The sequence below is a fragment of the Podarcis liolepis genome (genome assembly GCF_965112155.1).
Source record: "Podarcis liolepis genome assembly, chromosome: 14".
NCBI classification, from domain to species: domain Eukaryota; kingdom Metazoa; phylum Chordata; class Lepidosauria; order Squamata; family Lacertidae; genus Podarcis; species Podarcis liolepis.
The window spans coordinates 29,577,571-29,601,315 of record NC_139569.1 but is presented as its reverse complement, the minus strand read 5'-3'; the positions used below and the strand labels follow the sequence as shown (position 1 = coordinate 29,601,315).

The window sequence follows — 23,745 nt, the reverse complement described above, 5'->3', positions numbered from 1 at the left end:
TGCAGAAAAGGGAATTTCAGCAGGTAGAGTTAGTTGTGCAAAGTACACCTCTCAAACAACAACAACCCCTTCTTCTACCCAGCTACTAAAGGCTCAGGAGCCTTGCCTTCTTTTACATTTGGCCTCCGTAGACGGCTCATGGCACTGTAGACAAAAAGGGGCAACTGGGAAACAAGAGGAAGGTATCAGCATACTTGTGGAGGACCAGCATTTCTGTCCACCCCCCTCTGCTTCAGTCAGAGGATGCTGGTGCCCATCTGGATATTCACCAGCCTGTCCGGTCTCTTATGACACCAAATGGCTAATTGGAAACAAGAGAAAGGATGGGTGGCTGGGAGGGATCCCTGTTTCTTTGCAATCTGTTCTTCTTTCTCCCTGCCTCAAAAAGAAACACCCTCTTCATTTTGTCGTTGTATGTCTTAAGTTGTTAACCATTCTCCTATACGGAGCTTGTTCATTTGCGACAAGGGATGAAAATGAGACTCCCAACATCTGAGGTCAGAGAACCGAGAGGAATATAGGAAACCTGTCTGCTGCAGGGATCAAAGGAAGGAGATCAAAAGGACTCTCTGAGGGGGTCAGAGAAGGGAGACAGAAGAAGCTGGTTTAACATTTAGTTCCTGTCCTCCCGCCCCCAACTGAACTTGATTATAATACCACTGTGTTAAATTAGCTTAAAAGATAATGATTGCTGGGAATAAATAAGCATTTCGAAGGTGCTTTAACAATCAAACCTTCTTCCCTGGGAACTCTGGACACTGTAGCTCTGAGCGGGCAATAGAGGATTCCAAACCACTCTCAGCACCCTGGGCAAACTACATCTCCCAGGATTCTTTGCAGGGAGCCATGGCCGCTTAAAGTGGTATCATAGCACTTCAAATGTATGGTATAAAAAAGGTAAAGGGACCCCTGACCATTAGGTCCAGTCGTGACCGCCTCTGGGGTTGCTTTATTGGCCGAGCGTACAGCTTCCAGGTCATGTGGCCAGCATGACTAAGCTGCTTCTGGAGAACCAAAGCAGCACACGGAAACGCCATTTACCTTCATGCCGGAGCGGTACCTATTTATCTACTTGCACTTTGACGTGCTTTCGAACTGCTAGGTTGGCCGGAAAATGTATGGTATAGATGTGGCCTTAGTTGGATGGGCAAGATTCAAGTGGAATGAATGAATGAATGAATGAATGAATGAATGAATGAATGAACGAACTCCTTTGCCAGGCTAGTTCTATGCTACTGTCAAAAGAACAGTTCTTTATACTTTAGGAAAGAATGCCAACTTTGCAAAGGGAGCACCTAAGCTTACTGAAAGTGTAGAAGGAGTCTGTTATCATCTGATGTAAGGAAGAGTATGAGTGGATCACAATAAGTAGCTAACAACAGGAATGAGAGATTTTCTGTGGGTACAGAAAGCAGCAGCTACTGCAACAAGAACAGGGGAGGGATTCTTTGTTTGAGACCCCCAGCCCTTCATGGGAACATGGAAGTATGTGCCACACATAGCTCAGTACTGCCCACACTGAGTGGCAGTGACTCTCTGAGGCTTTTCAGGTAGGGGATATTTCAAGCCTTAACTGGAGACGCTAGGAATTGAACCTGAGACCTCCTGCTTGCAAGGCCCTTCTCCCCTTTCCTTCCTCACTCTCTCCCACTTCTCTGCAATCCTGAGGCTTTTGCATTACACCAGCAGCTTCTGGATATGTTCCAGACACTCCCTGATTTACTGCTCCAAACCTTCAACCAGCCCACTTGCGGCATGAGTTATTAACAAGCATTTTGTTTAGCACCTTTTGCTTTCAGGATGTCGTTTGTGTCTACCTGAGAACGTAGTGTGTGAGCTGATGAAAACCAGCAGATGGATATGCCCCAGACCCTGTGGTGCCTTCAAATCAGCAGCCCACTCACTGCTGCAAAAATAAATTATTCTGAGTGTCTGGGAAAGGGTGAAGGAGGAGGAGGAGGACACCCTAACATCAAGGCTGCTGAACGGGTCATCTTCTGTCAGCAGCAGCCGTTCCTCCTCCTCCTCACATTCTGCTTCTTTCGTTGCATAATGGTTCCTCCAGCCCAACTGCTTTGAGAGCTGTGTTGCAGACAGAGGATGGCCGACCTTTCGCTCACCTGGTCAACCGCAACGAGCAAGACGGCAGCTGCACACACACACAAACACATGCCTTCCCTCAAAGGCTCTTGGGAACTGTAGTTATCACAGACCCACAATTCCCAGCTCCTCAACAAACTACAGTTCCCAGGATTCTTTGCGGGAAGCCATGTGCTTTAAATGTATGGTGTAAATGCAGCATAACTCTCCAAAGGATGTGGGGAGCTGCCTCATATTATGTCAACGCATGCAAGCTCAGGCTTGTCTACATAGGGGATGAGGAACTTCAGGCCCGGGGACTGGATGTACCCTCCAAGGCTCTCTATCTCTGTTTTGTACCCTCTCCTTGAGTGTCTTTGCCTGGCTGGAATTTTGTCCTAGAATTTTTGTAATGCCTCACCCTTCCCTAGATGGGAGGATAGAGAGCAGCTTTCAAAGAGGATTAGACGAAGCCAATCAATGGCTACTAGCCACAATGGCTAGGTTTACCTCTACTTCAGAGCCAACGCGCAGATGGACAGAGTGCTGTTGCGCCCATTTCCAACTTGTGAGCTTCTGGTCTGCAGCAGCGTGATCAGGATGCTGGCTTAGATGGGCCATTGGCCAGATCCACCAGGCCTGTTCGTAGAGGTGTATGCAAATATGAATGGAAACCAGCCTACCATACAAAGCTGAAATTGACAGGAATTGCTCCATCCAATTTTGGCTCTGGCCCCACCCACCGCTGGCATGTGGGGCCCAGAAGGCAGAAGGTTGCCCAGGTGGAAATGCAGCCCTCGGGTCAAATTGTTTTTGTTTACTTCTATATGGGGTTCCAGCACCTTTCAGGTAGGTGCCATTGCTCTGATAAGAGAACTATGGGAGGCATTCATGGTGAGTTCCAGCACCTCTTTTTCTAGAAAAATAGAACTGCTTATATATTAAATTTGTATCCTGCTCTTCCTCTCAAGGGAATTTGGTTCAACAGTGGATCTACAGTGGCAGCATCTCTCCTGGCTTTTAGAGAAGGGGTGTTCCCAGCCCTGCCAGGCCTTCTGCACATGTCATGTGCTCTCTGTTTGTTCCTATGTTTGTTTTCTTTCTAGGCCGCAACTGACTTGGGGATGGTTGTTTGGAGGAATCATTTGCGAACGGCACAGGATGGCACCAAGTTACTGGAGCCCAAGGAAGGGGGTCTTTCGGGCCAATGGGTCTGGCTATAACGGGGGCTATAACAATGTCGTTTGGAGGCAAGGATGTTAGCAGAAAGAGATCTCCTTCCCCACTGCCCCAAAGGGAAAAAAACCTCTTGCCTGGCCATCCCTGTGAAAATGGCCAATTAGGCCGCTCAGGTGGGAGAGAGATAATTTGAGATTCAGAGGCTCATCAAACCGAGCGGTTAACGAGGGGAGCTGATGAGAATGCGGGCTGCTGGAAACGGGCTACTTCAAAGGCGAAGCCGAGGGCTCGTAATCAGGGAAAGGATTAACAGCATTCAATTCTGCGCTGCCAGCTGTGTTGCTCCCCTTTTCTCTCCCCATCCCCCCCCCTCCTCAAACCCTGGAAAAGGCATTCTCTGTGCAAAAACTTCACCATGGAGACTGGACGCACAGCAAACATTTGAGAAAGTCCTTTTGGGGCAGCATTGGCCAAGGTCATTAAAAATGGCTTTTCAGGTCTGCCGTTAGGAGGATTTTGCCTTTGGTGGGGGGAGAGAAAAGCCCCCACATTTCCCTGGTGCACAGGCCACACAGCAGAGGGGTTTAGTCACAGGGCTGCAGCTACAGGAGAGCATGGAACTAAGCTCTCTCACTAAATTTTCAGCTTCATTTTTTTTCCCCTTTCCCCAAAACAAAAGGGAAAAATTAAGCTTCTAGCCCCTTTACATAGGGAGAAGGAAGGAGGTAAGGACAGACAGCATTAAGAATATAAGAAAAGCCCATCTAGTCCAGCCTCCTGTTCTCACAGTGGTCTGTCATAAACCTGCAAGCAGGATTTGAGCACTGTAGCATATACAGTGGTTTCCAGAAACTGGTATTAGGAAACATTACTGGCTCTAAATGTGGAGGTAAAGAACAGTCATCATGGCCAGTAGCCATTGGTACCTTTCTCCTCCATGGATTTGTCTAATCTGAGTTAATCGGAGATTCTGTCCTGAATCTTCCAACATTCGACTTCACTGGATGCCCCTGACTGAGTTCTAGCATTATGAGAGAGGGAGAAAAACTTTTCTATCTCTGCTTTCTTCATGCCATGCAAGATTTAAAAAACAAACAAACTGTTATGCCTCATTTGCCTTTTCTTGAACCTAAAAAGTCCCAAATGCTGCAAGCTTTTTTCATAGCGTTATCATTCCCTCACCTCAGTTATTTCGGTTGTCCTTTTCTATCCAATTGCTCTGCAGAACATCAACCTCAGTGCTCTCTGGTCAAAGAGTACAGAACAATGCCAGACTGCTGAAGGTATTTGGCCAAGTCAAATCTTGTAGGTTTAAGGGATGGGGAAAGAGGCCCAGCGCTTGGTCCTGAAATCGCAGGCAGTGCCGAACGCTGCAACACGATTGCTGACAAAAGTGAGGTCCTGTCAGCGTGTTAGACTTCTGTTCAGAGAGTTGCACTGGCCACTGATTTGTTACTAGGTGTAATTCAAGGTGTTACTCTTAGTATATAACAGCTTGGGAACAGTTTGCATGAAGGATCACCTTGCCAACTTAACTGTTTTGGTCTGTGGAACTGGCATTTTTCAGGTGCCACATAATGTTTGCTCTTGCACTTGCAAGCAAGCAATCTTTCACTGTGGCACCCCGTGAATGTTGGAACTCCCTGCCCATTTACATTGAAGGGAGGCACATTTTCACCACCTGCCACAAACATTTCTTTAAAGCAAGCCTACCCAGACATGAAATTTGGCACGAATTTTACTGTGTAGTTTTATTTTATAATGTAGGTTGTAAAACTGATTTTATTTCGAAAAATAAATCTTAGGCTAAGGTTTTTTACTGGCTATTTTTATAAGTAATTTATAAAACTACTTAGAGGTTTTGAGGATTAATAAGTGGTATATAAACGATCTTTTCAAAAAAACAAAAATAATAAATACATTTAGGCTCCCTCATCACTCCCTTGTTACTATCACCACATTTTCAGCTGCAACCCTGTTTAGGTGATGAGAAGAGGACATTTCCAGGACACAGTTATACAATTTTTAAAAATGAAAAATCCATTCATGATGAGGAAGCAGATAGTGGACATTTCTTCATGTGACGCCAGGAACACTCTTAACTTGAAGTGTGCTACTTGTAAAATGTTGCTAATGAAGTATAGGAAGTGAAAGAGACCATTTTTAAAAAACTGAGTGTACATGCTAGTCAATGTCACTCTTCTGTTCTAGCTGAAGGAAATCCAAGGGCACCATTTACACTTTGCTTCACTTGTGAAAACAGCCATTTGGTGTCTTAGCAATTGAGGGATCCTGATCCTGACTGGCTTACCTTGCACCACCAACCTTCCTTGGGCTGTCCGCCTCACCCTCGTGCCAGGCTTATTGGCTGCACACACGTATATCCCAGAATGCTGCACAGTGAGGTCAGAGATCATCAGGTTTCCTGTCCCAAGCACCTGAATTCCTTCAACGCCAATCGGTCGGCCATCTGGGTTGGAGAAACACAAGAGCAAATTACACCCTGGGTCTGTCTGGTATTTACGGTGCGAAGGAGACTGGAAGAAGAAGAAGAAGAAGAAGAGTTTGGATTTGATATCCCGCTTTATCACTACCCGAAGGAGTCTCAAAGCGGCTAACATTCTCCTTTCCCTTCCTCCCCCACAACAAACACTCTGTGAGGTGAGTGGGGCTGAGAGACTTCAGAGAAGTGTGACTGGCCCAAGGTCACCCAGCAGCTGCATGTGGAGGAGCGGAGATGCGAACCCGGTTCCCCAGATTACGAGACTACCGCTCTTAACCACTACACCACACTGGCTCTCCACACTACACTGGAACTCTCTCTCTCTCTCGCTTAATCTAGCAAGGCACCATTTTCCCTAGAACAACCAGGCTCACTCTAAGGGACCAGAAATGGGATGAGGAGATATGCTTCCTTTATGTCAAACCCAAACTCTCTTTCGAGACAGCCCTGAACAGATTTTAGCTTTCAACTTCAGTTGTGTTCTTTAAAAAATCATTAATAAATTTTATTCGAATGCCACATGAACAACAATAGTGCACATTACGTTATGCTGTTGAGATATGAGAATTACTCATATGTACAAATCTCAGCAAGTATGTAACATTCTTCCTGATTCAAGATAAATAAACAAATATAATAAAGGCACAAACTTAAGTTCCAATAAATACTGTTTAGAAACAGCTTTTGCCAACGATACCAATCTTCAAAGCATAAATGTACTTAAACAGTTTTTCATAAACAGTTGTACATAAACAGTTTTTCACTTTTTAGATACTTCTCCCAAACTTTGCAGTTTTCACAAGGCCATATAATCCTCCTCTTTTCCCAAGAGGAGGGTAAGCCCATGTCACCCCCTTTTGCCCTGCCCCCATTCCACCCCCATTTCTGGCCACTTCCAGATTGCCACAACCCAGGCATGCGCGGTTGCACATCCATTGGACGCACATAAATTGGTCATTGCCTGTATTTTAAAGGTGTAGTCATATGCCCAGGTTTACCGTGACCACTGAATTTGGTCACACTGGATGCTTTTACCTATTATTAGAATGATGTGAGGATGAGCACTTCTATATTTGCCTATTAATACAACATAAAAAAACCACAATTTATATGACTGGTTCTATATACTGGGTTTCATACACCTCTTGGAGATTTTTCTTTCATATTAAACCTATATTAATGTGGTTCCTGGGAGGTTGCCCATGGCGGATTGCACCCCTCAGGCTGGGGAAAAAAGAAATGACCAGCAGGTCAAAGGTGTGCAGGTCGGAGCTAAACATTATAAGTTAAGAGCGTTTGCAGATGACCTAGTATTGACTTTGCAAGAGCCAAACACTAGTACGAAAAAGGTTTTAGAAATAATACAACAGTTTGGCCAGGTAGCTGGATTTAAGTTGAACAAGCAAAAAACCAAAGTTTTAGGGAAAAACTTAACAGATAGGGAAAAGGAGAAATTTCAAGAGGAAACAGGTCTGACTGTGGTAAAGAAGGTGAAATATCTAGGGGTTTACGTAACATCTAAGAATGTGAATTTGTATAAGGACAACTATGAAAAATGTTGGTCAGAAATTAAAAAAGATCTAGAAATATGGTCAAATTTGAAATTGTCAATGTTAGGCCGAATTGCAGTAATCAAAATGAATGTATTGCCTAGAATGTTATTTTTGTTTCAGACCTTGCAGATTCTTGACAAGATGGAATGTTTTAAGAGGTGGCACAAAGACATTTCGAAATTTGTCTGGCAGGGCAAAAAGCCCCGAATTAAATTTAAGATATTGACAGATGCTAAAGAAAGAGGGGGTTTTGCCCTGCCGGACCTAAAATTGTACTATGAGGCAGCAGCTTTTTGCTGGCTGAAAGAATGGATGCTCCTCGAGAACACGGACATCTTGGATCTGGAAGGTTTTAATAATGCTTTTGGTTGGCATGCATATCTTTGGTATGATAAAGTTAACAGTGCCTTTAAAAATCACATTGTTAGAAAAGCATTGTTTAATGTTTGGATAAGATATAAAGATCTATTGGAAAACAAAACCCCTAGATGGGTCTCACCAGTGGAGGCTAAAGCAGTGAAGAAACTCAATATGGAGGTCGGATGGCCGAAGTATTGGGAAATTTTAGAACAGGATGGAGATAAGTTCAAACTACAAAGTCAGGAGAAATTGAAGCATAAAGTAGAAAATTGGTTCCAATATCGTCAAATAATGGAATTTTTTAAACAGGACAGGAAAATCGGTTTCCAGGTGGAAAAATCAAAATTAGAAACCGAACTGTTAGAACCCAATACTAAGAATTTATCTAGAATGTACAACTTGCTGTTGAAATGGAACACACAGGATGAAACAGTTAAATCGGCTATGATCAAGTGGGCTCAGGATGTTGGACACAACATTATGTCAGCTGACTGGGAATGGTTATGGAACACCGGTATTAAATTTACGGCATGTAATGCCTTAAAGGAAAACATTATGAAAATGGTATACAGGTGGTACATGACCCCAGTCAAGCTGGCAAAAATCTATCATTTGCCCGATAATAAATGTTGGAAGTGTAAAGAGACTGAAGGTACCTTTTATCACCTTTGGTGGACATGCCCGAAGATTAAGGCCTTCTGGGAAATGATCTACAATGAAATGAAAAAGGTACTTAAATGTACCTTTCCTAAAAAACCAGAGGCCTTTCTCTTGGGCATTGTCGGCCAATTGGTGACAAAGAAAGATAGAACTTTTTTTATGTATGCCACAACAGCAGCAAGAATACTCATCGCAAAGTATTGGAAGACACAAGATTTACCCACTGTGGAAGAATGGCAGATGAAAGTGATGGACTATATGACATTGGCCGAGATGACAGGCAGAATCCGTCACCAACGAAAAGAGACGGTGGAAGAGGAGTGGAAAAAATTTAAAAGCTACCTTAAGGACTACTATAAACTTAATGAATGCTAAAATGTTGTGGTTCCCAGAAGCAAAAGGGTACAGGGATATAAGGTTAGACTATAAAAGAGGACTAAGATGATAGAGATTGGAAAGTAACAATTGGGAGTTGCTAGTTGAATTATGGACATTGGGATGCAGAGAGGGGGGGTATGGGGAAGTCCAAGAAAAGAGGTTTATGAAAATATGTTTGAAATTATACGTGTATGTTTGTCTTTTTTAATGTTTGTTCGTTTTTCTTAAAAATGTTGTAAAACCAATAAAAATTTTATAAAAAAAAAAAAAAGAAGGCCTTTCACTGAAACCTAACTACTGGTTCCATTTCTATTAAGTTCTTTTTGCAATTCAGAGCATCCTTCAAAAATGTTGTCCATTTAATAATTACAATCTGCCTCTCACAACTTTTGCAGCAGTTCCTTCTCTCAACTTCAGATATTTACATCACAATATATGTTTTTTAATGCAGTTGTAGAGAAAGAAGGTGTTTCATATTTGTATGGTGCAGTCAAGGTGCCAAAAGGTATTTAAAGCAAGCTGCATTGCTGTGGTCAGGGCAGCAAACCACAACAAACAGAGCACCTTGATGTGGCCTTGCGTGCGTGTGTGTGTGTGTGTGTGTGTGTGTGTGTGTGTGTTAAAGCTTCTAAGCTTGGCTATGGTTGACAGAGGCAGTGACCCCACTCTGCTCCAGCAGTCCTGGGATCAGCAGGGCCTCCATAGCTCACCAACCAGCCGTGAGGGATTAGAAGCTAGAATCTCATTAACTAGCAGAGAGCGCTTTAGCACTGAAAATGAAAGGGTGAATTTGCTCTCCTATGGAGAGCCAAGAAACATCTGATCCTGCTGGCTCCAAGGAACGTGTTTATGCTATGTTTAAGGAACGTGGCTTTCCTCAAAGAATCCTGGGAACTGTGGTTTATTAAGGGTGCTCAGAATTGTATGCTTGTGTGAGAGGTAAACTACATTTCCCAGGATTCCGTGGGGGAAGCAACGTGCTTTAAATGTATTACGGGTATGCAGCCTGCATTTCAGGGACATAGAGAAGTGGGTGTGAAGAAACCACAAGAAACAGAAGGCAAAAGCATTGCAGAGGGATGACCCTCTGGGTCCCTTCCAACGCAACCAGCTTTACACACAAAACTAGCAACTTCTTCCAGCTCACAAGGGTCTTCATCCCCTCAAACCAAATTCCTACCTAGTAGCAACTACAATATGCTGTATGTACCGTATTTTTCATTGTATAAGATGCACCAGACCATAAGACGCACCTAGTTTTTGGTGGAGGAAAACAAGAAAAAAAAATATTCTGGATCCCAGAAGCCAGAACAGAAAGAGGGATCTGGCTTCTGGGATAGCCTCTTGCTGTCCTGGCTTATGCGTTAGCCGCACGCAGCCTCTCCCGGGCAGGAGGATGAAGGCTCCCCCAAGAGCCGTGCTCCCTTTAAAGAGCGTGTGGAGCGTGTGTGCGGCTCTTGGGGGCTTTTCCCCGAGGAGGGAGAAGGGCACTTCTCCCTCCTCAGGGAAAAGCCCCCAAGAGCCGCGCACACGCTCCACACAGTCTTTAAAGGGAGCGCTGAGCAGAGCCTCCCCCCTGCATTCACTCCATAAGATGCACACACATTTCCCTTTACTTTTTAGGAGGGGAAAAGTGTGCCTTATAGAGTGAAAAATACGGTAACTTTGCCCGCACTGAAGTAATAGCAACGCTCTCCTTTCTTGTGTATGGATTCTGACACGAGAGTAACCTCTGGTCACTTACCAAGTCGACTCCAGGAGACGATAGGCCTGGGGTTTCCGGTTGCAATGCATTCCAGGATGGCAGTCTGGTGCACAGTTAAGGTCAGGTTCTCTGGTCCCACGAGAATCATGGGATCCTTGTACACGGGAGAATGAGAACCTGTGCATGGCAGACCAAGCATTAACATGAGACATTCTGAAATCGAGAAGGTGCATCTGTATGTGTATATATACCATTGCTGGGGCAGGTGCTCCGAGTGTAAGGTTTCAGAAGTGCTGTGTCACGTCAAGGCTAGAGCAGAGCCGCAGCTCAGTGGTAAAGGATCTGTTTGCGTGCAGAAGGTCCCAGGTTCGATCCCCAGGTAGGGATGGGAGACTTCCCTGCCTGAAACCATGGCGTGCTTCTGCCAGTCATTATGGCACAGTACTGAACTAGTTGAGCCAATGGCCTGACTCAATGGCAGGCAGTTCCTAGTGTTCGTATGAGAAGGCAGCCATGGCCCAAACCTGCCTGCCTTCCCACTCACTGCAGAGGCTGAAATACTGCAGGGAGGAGGTTCTCTTGACCAGGAAAGAGCACAAGGGGCTGACTCCTGGAATTTATACCAGCCTTAGCCAATCAGGAAGCTTCATGCTGCCTGTCAGTCACAGGAGCAGATGCTGCATCGTGCTATTGCCTTCTACAGCTGAAGGCAACCTGTTCATTGAGCAGGGAAATTAGACAACACTGGCTATTTAATGATTCTGATTTGTTTGTGGGGGAGGTTACACAACCTTGCATGAAAGCAAGTGTAATTCCACAATTTTCAATGCACTGCCCTGTTGCTTTCCTCACTGCAAAAAACCTGATAATTTGGGGAAGCAGGTTTGTTGCACAAGACCTCCCAGTCAACTATAATTGGGCAACCTGAATTTGCTGGGATGCGATTCAATCCCATCCTAAAACAGCAATGATCTGGAAGCTGAAACACCCACAACCCCCTAGTTCACTAGGCTTGGCTCCCGTGCGCAGATGTCCACAAGGGTTCCAAGGTAAAGCCACGAGGCACGACTCTTTTACAATCTTTTAAAAGAGCCAGTGTGGGATAATAATGGTTAGTGTTGGACTGGGATGTGGGGAGGGCAGGGTTTGAATCCCCACTCAGTCATGAAGCTCAGTGAGTGACTCTGGGCCACTCAACATACCATCTCTTAGCCTAACCTACCTCATAGGGTTGTTAAGGTGATGAAATGGGAAGGAAGAACCATGTAACCACCTTTTAGATCCTTGGAAGACAAAGGTGGTGTTTAAATGCAATAAGTAAGTAAGTAAGTAAGTAAGTAAGGGACGCGGATGGCGCTGTGGGTTAAACCACAGAGCCTAGGACTTGCCGATCAGAAGGTCAGAGGTTTGAATCCCCGCAACGGGGTGAGCTCCCATTGCTCGGTCCCTCCTCCTGCCAACCTAGCAGTTCCAAAGCACGTCAAAGTGCAAGTAGATAAATCGGTACCACTCTGGCGGGAAGGTAAACGGTGTTTCCGTGTGCTGCTCTGGTTCGCCAGAAGTGGCTTAGTCATGCTGGCCACATGACCCAGAAGCTGTACGCTGGCTCCCTCGGCCAATAAAGCGAGATGAGCGCCGCAACCCCAGAGTCGGTCACGACTGGACCTAATGGTCAGGGGTCCCTTTACCCTAAATCAGGGGTCTGCAACCTGCGGCTCCGGAGCCGCATGTGGCTCTTTTACACATTTGCTGCGGCTCCGGGGCGGATACTAGCGAGGGGAGGAGGCGCATTGTGTGCCCCGACACTCCCCACTGTGGTGGGCGCTGTACTGGCTGTGACGTCGCATGGGGGCAGTGCGTGCGTTAGTTAGTCACGCACCGTCCCAACGTCACCTTCCCGCCCGCTGTCAGATCAGACATTAAGGTAAGAAACAATATATGCAGTGTTATATTTGTTTTAAATGTCGCAATGGTTTTGCGGGTCCCTGTTTTCTCTCTCTTCGGAAACAGATCCAAGTGGCTCTTTTTGTCTTAAAGGTTGCAGACCCCTGCCCTAAATAGACTGAACTCCGGGACTCTGTGTCTGCTGCTGAACCTGTACTTTATACTAGCCCGAATTAAGGTATCTTTCTTAATTGTACGTTAGGAGCCTTTGCCTATGTGTGCTGAGCAGGAGCCAGGACTGTTGGGTTCTGCAGAGGAGTGGCCTTCTGGTCCCACCAGTCTGCAGTGTTTGGGCATGAGAAAAGATGGGCCAACCCAACCACTTTACTTCCTTCTCCTCTCTATTCCACTAATTTCCATCAAAGTACTTTGCACAAATTCAGGGCTCTTGGGTAGGATTCTGGCTGCAGAATTTCACATCCCCTGCTGAGAAGCAGCCGGCTTTACGGAGCAATGTGTTCAAGGAATGTCAACCATCTACTGCTTGCCCCTGGCAAAACAGCTCTATGCACCTGCACTGCAGAATCCGGACACGGTTGTTGTTTCAAGACTTTTGACAGGTTGACAAGCACAGTGGGCACAGCGGGCAGGGAGGGTAAAAAAAGGGGGGCTTTGTGAAGGTAAGCTCTATCTTCTCAGTAGTCCCCTAACCGGTGCCCTCCAGGTGTTTTGCATTCTCAACAGTCCCAGCCAGCACATGGCATCCAACACCATTCTAAGCACCGGTCTTAACTGCAGCCAAATGAGTCGCATTACTAGGCTGGCCTGGTAGGAAATAAGTGGGACGTACCACCTGCTTCTGCCCCCCCCCCCCGTCCCACAAACACACCAACCTGACACAGTGAGCCTGGCTCCCCTGCTGAACTTCACATTGGCAATGTTGGTGGCAACACAGTGGAAGATCCCAGTGTCTTCAGCTCGCAGGCCAGTAATCTGCAAAACACCCTTAGGCAACAGCGTGTACCTAAAGGAGCAGGAAAAAGCAAGGGAAAGAAAGTGAGGAGGGTTTCAGCAGAGTAGTGGGTACATGAGTATTTAGAAGGGTAAAGGCCTGCTCCAGAATGAGGGGGCAAAGTATGCCACTCCAAACTGCAGGTGGCTGGTGATGTTTTGAATTCCTCCTTATGTTTTTGTTAAGGCTCCTTGCAAGTAGAAATCTAGCACATCCAGCAAAGAACCCTGTTATGTTAGTTTTCTGACTGCAAGGGGATTTATTTTATTTTGTTTTCACATAGTAGACCATTCAGAGTTGGCATCCAACACCTGCAGAATGTAGTGCTGTGGTCCATTCTGCCACCTCAGCATCCTGCCCGCTATTCGCCTGCATATGCAGGCCAGATCGAACTCTGCTTCCAAGCAGTTGCCTGAGGGGCATACTGATAAAATGATCAGCGAAAGAAAGAGATGAACAATCACATGGTATGCCTGATCTCATAGATGGTTTTATGATTCTCTGCTTTTCTAGCATTTCAGTATTCAGTTGATGGAAGTAAACAGTTTTTCCCCTTCAGAACTGAACTAAAATACTATTTTTTTGTATGTGGTAAGCATTAGCCGAATGAAAAACGGATTGTTTTGATGATACTCTATGCATCTGTGTATGTATTTTATAGATGCAGCTCTTTACTCTGGCTTTTGACACCCAATATGTATATTTTTAAGATCCACCTTATGTCTATGAACTATTTGAATTGTTTTTAATATTGTATTTTAATTGCTATGAACTGCCCTGGAACCTTAAGGGTAAAGGACAGGTAAACAACAGCAGCAGCAACATTTTAATATTTGCAAGCTACTTTGAAGGCACTGCTATAAAGCAATCAATTTGGGGCATGGGCGTAGCCAGGATTTTTGTTAGGGTGGGGCAGAACCTCAATTAGCTATGTATTTTTACTGATTAAGGGGGGCAGCTGCCCCCCCCGCTCCTCCCCTTGGATACACCCATGATTGGGGGGGGGGGTGGAAATAAATGGATTGAAAAATTAACAAATAACTAAGGAATGAATAATGCTCATTGAATTGTGATAAGTGGGGAAAAGGCAAACAGGCAGTGGTACGACCCTGCAGCCCTACCAAGCCAACAAACACAAACCTGAATTGCAAAATTTGTTCTGCGAACGTGCATCGAATGAGGACACTTGATTCTATGAACACAAAAAGAGCCTTGCCAGATCAGGTGGAAGTCTCATCTAGTCCAGCATTCTGTTCTCGTGGCAGCAAACCAGAGGCCCATGGGAAGCCTGTAGGCAAGACCTGAGCACCACAGCACTGCCTGTCACCTGCGATTCCCAGCGATGGGCATTCAAGAGGCTTGCTGCCTCTGACAGGGGAGGCAGAACATAGCCATTGTGGACTAATTCTCCTTCAGGGAATGGTCTTAACCCCCTTTTCAAGCCATCCAGTTCGGTGAATGTCGCTGCCTCTTTGGAGAGCAAATTCCACTTTGTGCTGCACAAAGAAGTTCCTTGTTTTTCTCTGCCCCGAATCAGCTTCATTTCAAATGCGCAGACACACACCCTGGGATTATCATGGGATGTTTTTCACTGACCAGTTTAATTGCCTCTGCGATTGGTTGGGGGACAGGTGAATGAAGGTAGGTTATGAATTGGAAAGTTCCCTTGCTTATTTATAATATCGAGCTTAGCGCTGCTATTATTCTGGAACACTGGTTTTCAAAGCCTGCAGCTTCGGAGAAGCTTATCAGGGGTTTGCCAGATCAGTAATAGCTGTCTATCTGCCCTGAAAGTCAGCTTGCCAACCACAGTATTTTCTTGAAAGGCTCGGCAACAGGGGGGGATGCCAGGCATGTTCTGGAGCACAGTCTCAGTTCAGTGTTGAGGTCCAATCTGTCCAGGCAATGGCAAGCACAGGGTTCCCAAAAACATTTCCCAGAATCCTCTGCTGCATCCAGCCCTTGCCATGGGTCCAGAGAGGCTCATCTCACTTCCAGTTTTTGGGGACCCTAGCTACACTAAAAAAAATATTTAAAGGACAACTCATGAAAGCAAAATAAGGCACACCTCCCTCCCAAAAAAGAGAACAAGGGTGAGTGGTTTGTTTATATAATCAGCTGATCTGAGAGGATACATTCATCAGGGTCTAATCTTGTGCCATCAAATATATTTCTATTGGTTTTCATGAACATTTTAATTTTAACTCTTTAAAATCTATTAACAGGTAACAAAAAGAAATCCCTTTTAACAAATCACATCTCTCACTTGCATAAATTTGTAGCTCTAAGCTGAGAGGGTTTTGTCACATTTTGATCCAGTGCACATGAAAAAAAGTTGTGAAGCTTATCAGATGCCAAAAGATTAATGGGTGTCTAAATCGGAGGCCCCCTTTGAGGTCAAGGACCAGACTAATTGGATCTACCTCCCCCAGTTGGCCCCAACTGCTTGGAAGGGTTTTAAGAAATCTATATTTTAGTGCGGCGGCAGCCCCACTTTGGAACTCCCTGCTGATTGACGCCAGGCAAATGCCTTCACTGTACCCTTTTGAGCACCTGCTGGGAACATTTTTGTCCAGGCAAGCCTATCCAGACATGGAGAATGTCGGCATGTGTTTTAATCTGAATTTCAGTTTATTGTGAATTTCAATTAATTTTTGGATACTTTTGATAGCTGTTTCTAACTGCATTTATTTTACTGATAATTCAGTTGTTTTATCCTTTTTGTAAACCACCTTGAGGCTTCATTACAATCAAGCAGTATATAAATCTTGTGATATAAATAAACGACGGGTTCCGCAGTAAATATGAAGAACTTTCCACCTGCAAGGTGTTTCTGAATAGTGCAGAGTTTGAAAAACACCCCTCCTGCAGCACTCGCAGCCCTGTTTGGAGGGAATTGGGCCCACTGTCCTTACCTGTCGTTTTCTGTATTGATGGGGAGATGGTTCTTCTGCCACATGATCACAGGCTCTGGCAAGCCATGGATCTGGCACTGAAACCTGGCCACGCCGCCTTCTTCCACCACTGCACTCTGGGGGTGGATGTGGAAGTCAGACATAGCTGAAAGGGAAAAGGAAGGAAAAAGCTGAAAGGAAAACGTGGGGGGAAATGCTGTCGAATTCTACTCCAGATCCAGAGCAGAACTCCAATGTATAGTTAGCAGAGTAAAAACTTTGTAGGATTCCCAAAAAATAGATCAGAGGCAATTGTATTTCATCCAGCAGAGCTTTACTGCTACTGAAGGCAAATGGGCATAATGGTCACAAATCCAATACATTCAGGATTGGCACTGTCCATAAGAAATCCAGCTGCAACAGACTTAACTTAAATTTACAATAAGTCTAAACCTTAACCCTAACCATGTACAGAACACCATACCAGAAGGAAGAGAGATAGAAAGAGAAAGTGAAACCTAGGCTCCTTCTGGCCCTACTTTTATAGTCAGCATGACCTTGACTGAAAGAGGTAACAGAATCAGTTTAAGCCAGCTTTACTCAGCTTCTCTGAAGGAATAACCCAAATATAATGAACCTTCTGCTTGTTTCCTTCACACAGAGAAGCTTCCAGAAGCCTCTTGAATTAAGTAGAACAGGAAAGATCTCTACAAATCAGATCAATACTCTCTGCACTAAGAAATGCGAACTGAAACTTAATTCTGTATTTCAAATTCTGGCACAGCTACTGTCAAGAGCAATCCAAAAAATGCAGCCTATGTCCATCTTTGCCAAGCTACTACCCTCCAGATGTTACCAACAGCTAAATCTCCTCAGGGATTCCTGCTATGAAGATTCTTAGGAATATTCCTGCTCTGGGGCCAGGACATGGAACATAAAAAGAGCCTGCTGGATCAGGCCAATGGCCCATAAGTCCAGCAAACTGTTCTCACACCGACCCAACAGTGAGAAGCCAGTAAGCAGGAATCAATCACAAGAGCAATTTCACCTCTTGTGATTCGCAGAAGCATTACTGCCTCCAATTATGGAGGAAAAGCGTAGCAATCATGGCTAGCAGTCCTCTCCCCTCCAAGAATTTGTCTCATCCTCATTTAAAGCTGTTCCAAGTTGGTGGCCATTACGGCCTACTGCGGGAGTGAGTTCCACAGTTTAACAACGTGGAGTTCTTTCGTTTGCTCTCAGTCCTTCAACATTCAGCTTCAAGTTCAAATATGATGAGAGAAGGAGGGGGGAAACTGGTTTCTGTCCACTTTCTCTACACCACACATCAATTCATGCATCACTATGATGTCTCCTGTTGCTCAATTTTCCCCTAAGCTGAAAAGCCCCAAACGTTGCAACCTCATGGCGAAGTCGCTCCATCTCCTTGATCATTCTGGTTGCTCTTTTCCCTGAACCTTTTCCAAATCCACAATATCCTTTTCCAGGATATTTCCATCCGTGCTCATAACTCCAAAACCAAAAAGCCCATCTTTAAACTGTGCCTTATCCTCGCCCCCCTGCCAGCCTCCCCTTAACACAAAATGCCTCCTGGCTGCACATTAACACACACACACACACCTCAATCTCCTTCCTTCAACACACATCAAAGATAATGCATGTGCATCTCTTTAAGGGAAAGAACCAAAGACATGTCAGGAAGGATCCATCATTCATCTCCAGACTCCCATTGGGCTCCGACAGATGGGAGACTTCTTATTCCGCTTCATACATTAAACATGGGCCATATCACCCTCCTCTCACGCCCCTCTGTCATAAGCTTCAGCTCACTAAATAGGGAGGGTTTAGAAAATACAACATGCTGATTGTGCTTTTAAGGGATCCACCGTTGTTCCTCTCCGTCTTTTAACAACAGGGGAAAAAACACCAAAAAATCAACCCTGGTTTCAACTGGATTTTAATGCCATCTGAGAGCATTTTATTAAATTATGTAAGCTTCTTGAGCACTAATTACATTTTATTGTGCTATGAAAAGGGCTTTGAGCAGCAACCAACCAAAGTGGAGGTAGAATCGGAACATACTTATTGTATTAGCGCTCAATACTATTATACAATAGCGAGGCCCATAAGAAACATCACTCTATTTTTAGCAGTGCTCTTAGTAAATGTTTTTGTTAAATTCTACAGTCTAAGTTGTAAGGGTAGCTGGAACTGATCTGCCAGGACATAGTTTTATCCTCAAGCTTTTTTCCATTGTGCTACACATTTCAGTGAAATGTTTTCTGGGTTAGGGCCCCTAGCAATGATTTCTGAATTGTTTGGGTAACCCCAGAGTTGCATGGAAGCTGATCAGGGCTTTGCGAATGGAAGTTTAGGAATGGAACCTAGGAAACTGCCTTATTCTGAGTCCCTCTAGCTCTGTATTGTCTACACGGACTGGCAGCAGCTCTCAGGCTGGGTTCTCACCTAGCTCTGCCTGGAGATACTGGGGACTGAACCTGGGACCTTTTGCATGCAAAGCAGAGATGCTGTATCTCAGAGCAAGGGCCGTTGGGACTGAGTGTGTTCTTGTTCTTGGGGCTGAGTGTGTTCAAGCAGGGTAACACTGAGGCCCCAAACGATGCCCCATGTTAATTGTGTGGGCACCCTAGAACATTGAACACCACTATAAGACTGAACACCACTGCTATTAGTTATATTCATATGAGGAATGAATAACCATCACAGAGCTTAAAGACTTCCATGAACTAAATGGTTTGACTCCAGGTCCAAACACAAAGCAGGCATGCCAGAAAAAGCCCCCCCCCCTTAATGATTTGCAGGGACCAAAGCAAAACAAAAGCAAACCTCAACCACCCCAAAACCATTCAAGTTCAGAAGGCATAACTGCTCTCTAGGAATCCCCAGGATAGAGGTCCTCCAGCTGGCAAAGGGTTAACCGGAAGGAGAGCTTTGTCAACAAAAACAGCCCCCGAGTGAAGAAATGGGATCTCTGTCACTTTATTTCAATAATATCATCTCTTCCAGGTAAAATTGCAGCAATAACCTCTCCTCTTAAAGACACTGGTATTAATATTTATCATGAATAAAACATCGGGAGGGCATAAATAATTCATTGATGAGGATGTTAAGTAAAATAAGGCTCTACAGTGACCCTATAATGTGGCTTTAAAGCACAGTTTTGTGTCGGATGCAGGGGGGAAGGCCACAACCCTCGCCAAAGCGATTGGGTGTTTTGTTTTTGATAATTTGTGTTTTTAAATAAATAAATCATGCCCCATGCTACAAAATGTTCTTCTCCTTGTTTTTAAAACACGGGTTTGGCAAACTTTATTTACAGCTGCAAAGGCAGCCATTCCGAGCAAATGTCTTGCAGCTCAGCCCCAGGCCCCAGCAGCAAACCATCGCTGGTAGATTCTGAATGGCGGGTGGGTGGTGGTCCCATCACTGCCGTTACCGTGAGATCTCCAGTATGACTGTCAGAGATGCACTGGAAACAAGCCCAAATAATGGCGTTTGCTAATTGCTCACATCTCCATTTAAATTCTCAGGAACACAAGAAGCTCCTTATACTGAGCCCATCTAGCTCAGGGTTGTCTACACTGACTAGAAGCGTAGACTCTCCAGCATTTTGGACGCAGAGCCTCTCCCAGCCCTACCTAGAGATGCAATTGGAGATTGAACCTGAGACCTCCTGCTTGCAAGGCAGATGCTCTTCCACTGAGCTACGGAACGTCTCTACTGACTGATCAATGAAAGTAGCCTTCCTCAAGCTGACACTCTTCATAGGCTTTGGACTGCAGGAGCTGATGGAAACTATAGTTCAAAACATCCCGAGGGCACCAGATTGGAGAAGATAAAGGTAAAGGTACCTCTGACCATTAGGTCCAGTTGTGGCCGACTCTGGGGTTGCGGCGCTCATCTCGCTTTATTAGCCAAGGGAGCCGGCGTACAGCTTCCGAGTCATGTGGCCAGCATGACTAAGCCGCTTCTGGCGAACCAGAGCAGTGCACGGAAACGCTGTGTACCTTCCCGCCAGAGCGGTACCTATTTATCTACTTGCACTTTGATGTGCTTTTGAACTGCTAGGTTGGCAGGAGCGGGGATCGAGGAATGGGAGCTCACCCCATCACGGGGATTCGACCCGCCGACCTTCTGATCAGCAAGTCCTAGACTCTGTGGTTTAACCCACAGCACCACCCGCTTGGATTGGAGCTGACCTAAAGATTAAACCAATTCAAGATCATACCGCAGAAATGCTACCTTGTGTGGTTCTCTTTCCACACCATAAAAGTAACGCAATCAACACCTGTCAAACAGGGGAGAGGCAAATCAATGGCTACTAGCCACGATGGCTGTGCTCTGCTTCCATGGTTGGAGGCAGCTATGCTCCTGAATACCAGTTGCTGGAAACCAAAAGGAGGGCAGAGGGCTCTGGTGCTCAGGTCCTGCTTGAAGGTTTCCTACAGGCATCTGGGTGGCCACTGTGAGAACAGGATGCTGGTGTAGCGTTGGTCTGATCCAGGAGGCTTCCTAGGATCTAAACTGGCTCTGGCATATACGGTGCCCAGTGCTTTCTGATCACTGAGCATATCAGTGGGTTCCGGCGGACTGGTTTCCTTCACTACAGATGCAAAGGCTTACGAACAGAGCAATAAACCCTTCTATCCTCTCCCGTTTAAGGGCCAGGTCACAGCTCCATCCATATTCATGAGAGGTTTATTCAGGCAAACAGCTTGGTCAGATCCCCCTTAATCGAACCACAAGCCAGCTCATGAGCCTGATGACAGCGACGGCAAATCTGATATAATAAAGATGAAAACAGGTATTGAATAAAATTTTCTTTACTCCATGAAAAACTAAATTGAAGCCATTAGGAGGCAATCCGTTTTCGCTCAGCGGAGCATTAGCGATAAGGAGGAGGCTGGCCTCGATTTGGTGTGGGGAAAGGGAAACATTAACTCAATATGTCACAGTAAATCCAAGGCCTGTTAGGATCATTAAAACACAGGCCCTGGGATCAACAGCAAGCAACGGAAAGTGGGGTGTGTGTGTGTGTGTGTGTGTGTGTGTGTGTGTGCAGCAGAGGAGGGATGAAGAGACAGAGCTGACACCAGGTTACAGGGGAATCTGGGCTAAGTGACCCTTTAAGCCCCCAAGGGGCACTAGGCACCCTCACAACATAGAACATAAGAAAACCCTGCTGGACCAGGCCAATGGCCTGTCTAGTCCAGCATCCTGTTCTCACAGTGGCCTGTAGGAAACCTGCAAGCAAGACCTGAGCACAAGTGCCCTCGCCCCTCCTGTAGTCTCCAGCAACTGGTAATCAGAGGCATTGCAGCCTCTGACCATTGGTTTCACAATCACTTTTCATTAATTGAGAGGTCATCTGACAACACCCCCTTGCCAGCATGCAGCCCAGTAGAAGATTGTCTGTGAAGGGGAATATATCTGTCAGGGAAGCTTGCCCAACCATTAATTACCTTCCCTGAGGATCCTCTGAAACACAATTTGAAAAGCACGGATACTGAATGTAAGAACCGTCATAGTTGTGGAGAACAAAGGTCTATCTTTGGGTAGCCAATATGGCGCTCTCTCATCATCCTATGGCCATTGGCCATGCTGGCTGCCAGGGCTGATGGGAGTTGGGGAGTCCATCAACATCTGGAGAGCACCAAATTGGCTACCCTTAGTCTATCTAGTCCAGCATCCCCCAATCTGATGCCCTCCAGATGTTTTGGACTACAACTCTCATGGGGCTGATGGAAGCTGTAGTCTAAAATAGTTTTGAGGGCACCAGATTGGGGAACACTGACATCCAGGTTCACTAAAATGTTCAGCCATCAACTTTGTGCTGTGGCTGCAAACATGTGCTTGTGGCTCAGACGAATTTGAACCATTTTTATTTTAGTTTATTATTTCTTTATAGACCACCTTTATAGACCACCATTTATAGGCCACCTTTTCCTCCAAGGAGCTCGTGGTTCTCCTCCAACCCATCATATACTCACAACAACCCTGTGAGGTAGGTTAGGATGAGAGACAGTGACTGACCCAAGGCCACTCAGTGAGCTTCACGGCTGAGTGGGAATTCGAACCCTGGTCTCCCAGGTCGTGGTCCAACACTTTAACTGTGATGCCACACTGGCTCTCATGATTCCAACCTCCTCAAAAAGAGGAGTATAAATGTCATATTTACTTACTTACTTACTTACACCTTTTTCAGTAGGGTTGCCATATTTCAAAAAGTAAAAACCAGGACACCTCGAAAGTTGTTGAGCCAAAAAACCACCATTTTTCAATTGACTTGCCTAAGATCCAGGACAAAGCACCACATTTTGGAAATCCCCCTCCCCCAGGCATCATTTCTGCCTTTGAAATCCCATTACTGTCCGGGGAGCCCTATTTTCAGTAATATCCCACCTTTCTTCCACCAAGGAAGCCAAGGGGACCCTGGAAAATGCAGCAGAATTAATGTAATGTTTAATAGTTGTGTGTGAACAGCAAAGGAGAAAGGTGTGCTCTCTCTCTCTCTGACTCCCTTGGCCATTCATGGTTCATGAGAATGCAGCCTTCCTGTAGAGGGCGGGGTAGGGCGAGTGGAGGGAAATTTTTGTCTGCAGTCGTATTAAATTAGCAGCATTATAAGATCAGAGGCTGAGCATCATTTGTTCTGGAATCCTTCCAGATGGCAGAATTGGTCAGGGGTGTTTGTGTGTGGAAAAACTCCTTTCTGCAGAAGGCGTCATTATACAACATGCCAATTAAACAGACATGGGAGCCTTTCAAACTCATGCTTGAAAGTGGAAGATGCAAAACACAACCTCCAGCGTCCATTTGGCTCCTTAAATTGTTGGCATTCTCACACTCAACAAGACTCACCCCTCAACTGACCCGAGTTCAAATAGCAAAATGCCAGGCTTACCTGCCTCCCCCACAAACACAGCTCCACAAACACACACATTATAGCAACATGAACCAGGGCTGGCCCAGTACATTTTGCCGCCTGAGGCAACGGACAAAATGGCGTCCCCTCTCCATGTACTGAATTTGACTGAATAAACCACTGAATCTTGTTTCCAAACCCTGTCAGCGTTGATAACATCCCTTCAATGAACCTGAAGTCAGGAGGCTAATTTAGGCTGCTATCACAGCATGTGTTCAAAACACCCTGACACCATTTTTAACAGCCATGGCTTCCCCCAAAGAATCCTGGGAGCTGCACCTTGTTATGGGTGCTGAGAGTTTTTAGTCGACCTCTAATCCCCTCACAGGGCTACAATTCCCAAAGTTCCTCATGTAGAGAGATTGAACTGTCAAACCACTTAGGAAACTGAAGGTCTGTAAGGGGAATAAGCGTCTTCTCACAACTCTCAGCACCCTTAACAAACCACAGCTCCCAGAATTCTTTGGGGGGAAGCCATGACTATTTAAAGTGGCATCATAGACCTTGAAATACACAGTGTGAATGTGGCCCAAGAGGGTCCATGACAGGCCCGCATAGCTCTGATCTCCAATAGACAAGCATGATCAGGGGG

At 45.5% G+C, this 23,745-nt stretch overlaps 1 protein-coding gene across 1 annotated transcript in view; it reads right to left on the bottom strand.

The window, feature by feature from the left end:
* Nucleotides 1–23,745, bottom strand: part of IGDCC3 (immunoglobulin superfamily DCC subclass member 3) — a 105,437-nt gene that overhangs the window by 24,631 nt on the left and 57,061 nt on the right. The window contains exons 3-6 of the mRNA XM_083475057.1: nucleotides 16,229–16,373; nucleotides 13,195–13,325; nucleotides 10,457–10,594; nucleotides 5,570–5,728 (exon numbers count right to left, since the gene is read on the bottom strand). Coding sequence (XP_083331183.1) covers nucleotides 5,570–5,728; nucleotides 10,457–10,594; nucleotides 13,195–13,325; nucleotides 16,229–16,373 — 573 coding nt within the window. The remainder of the gene's footprint in view (nucleotides 1–5,569; nucleotides 5,729–10,456; nucleotides 10,595–13,194; nucleotides 13,326–16,228; nucleotides 16,374–23,745) is intronic.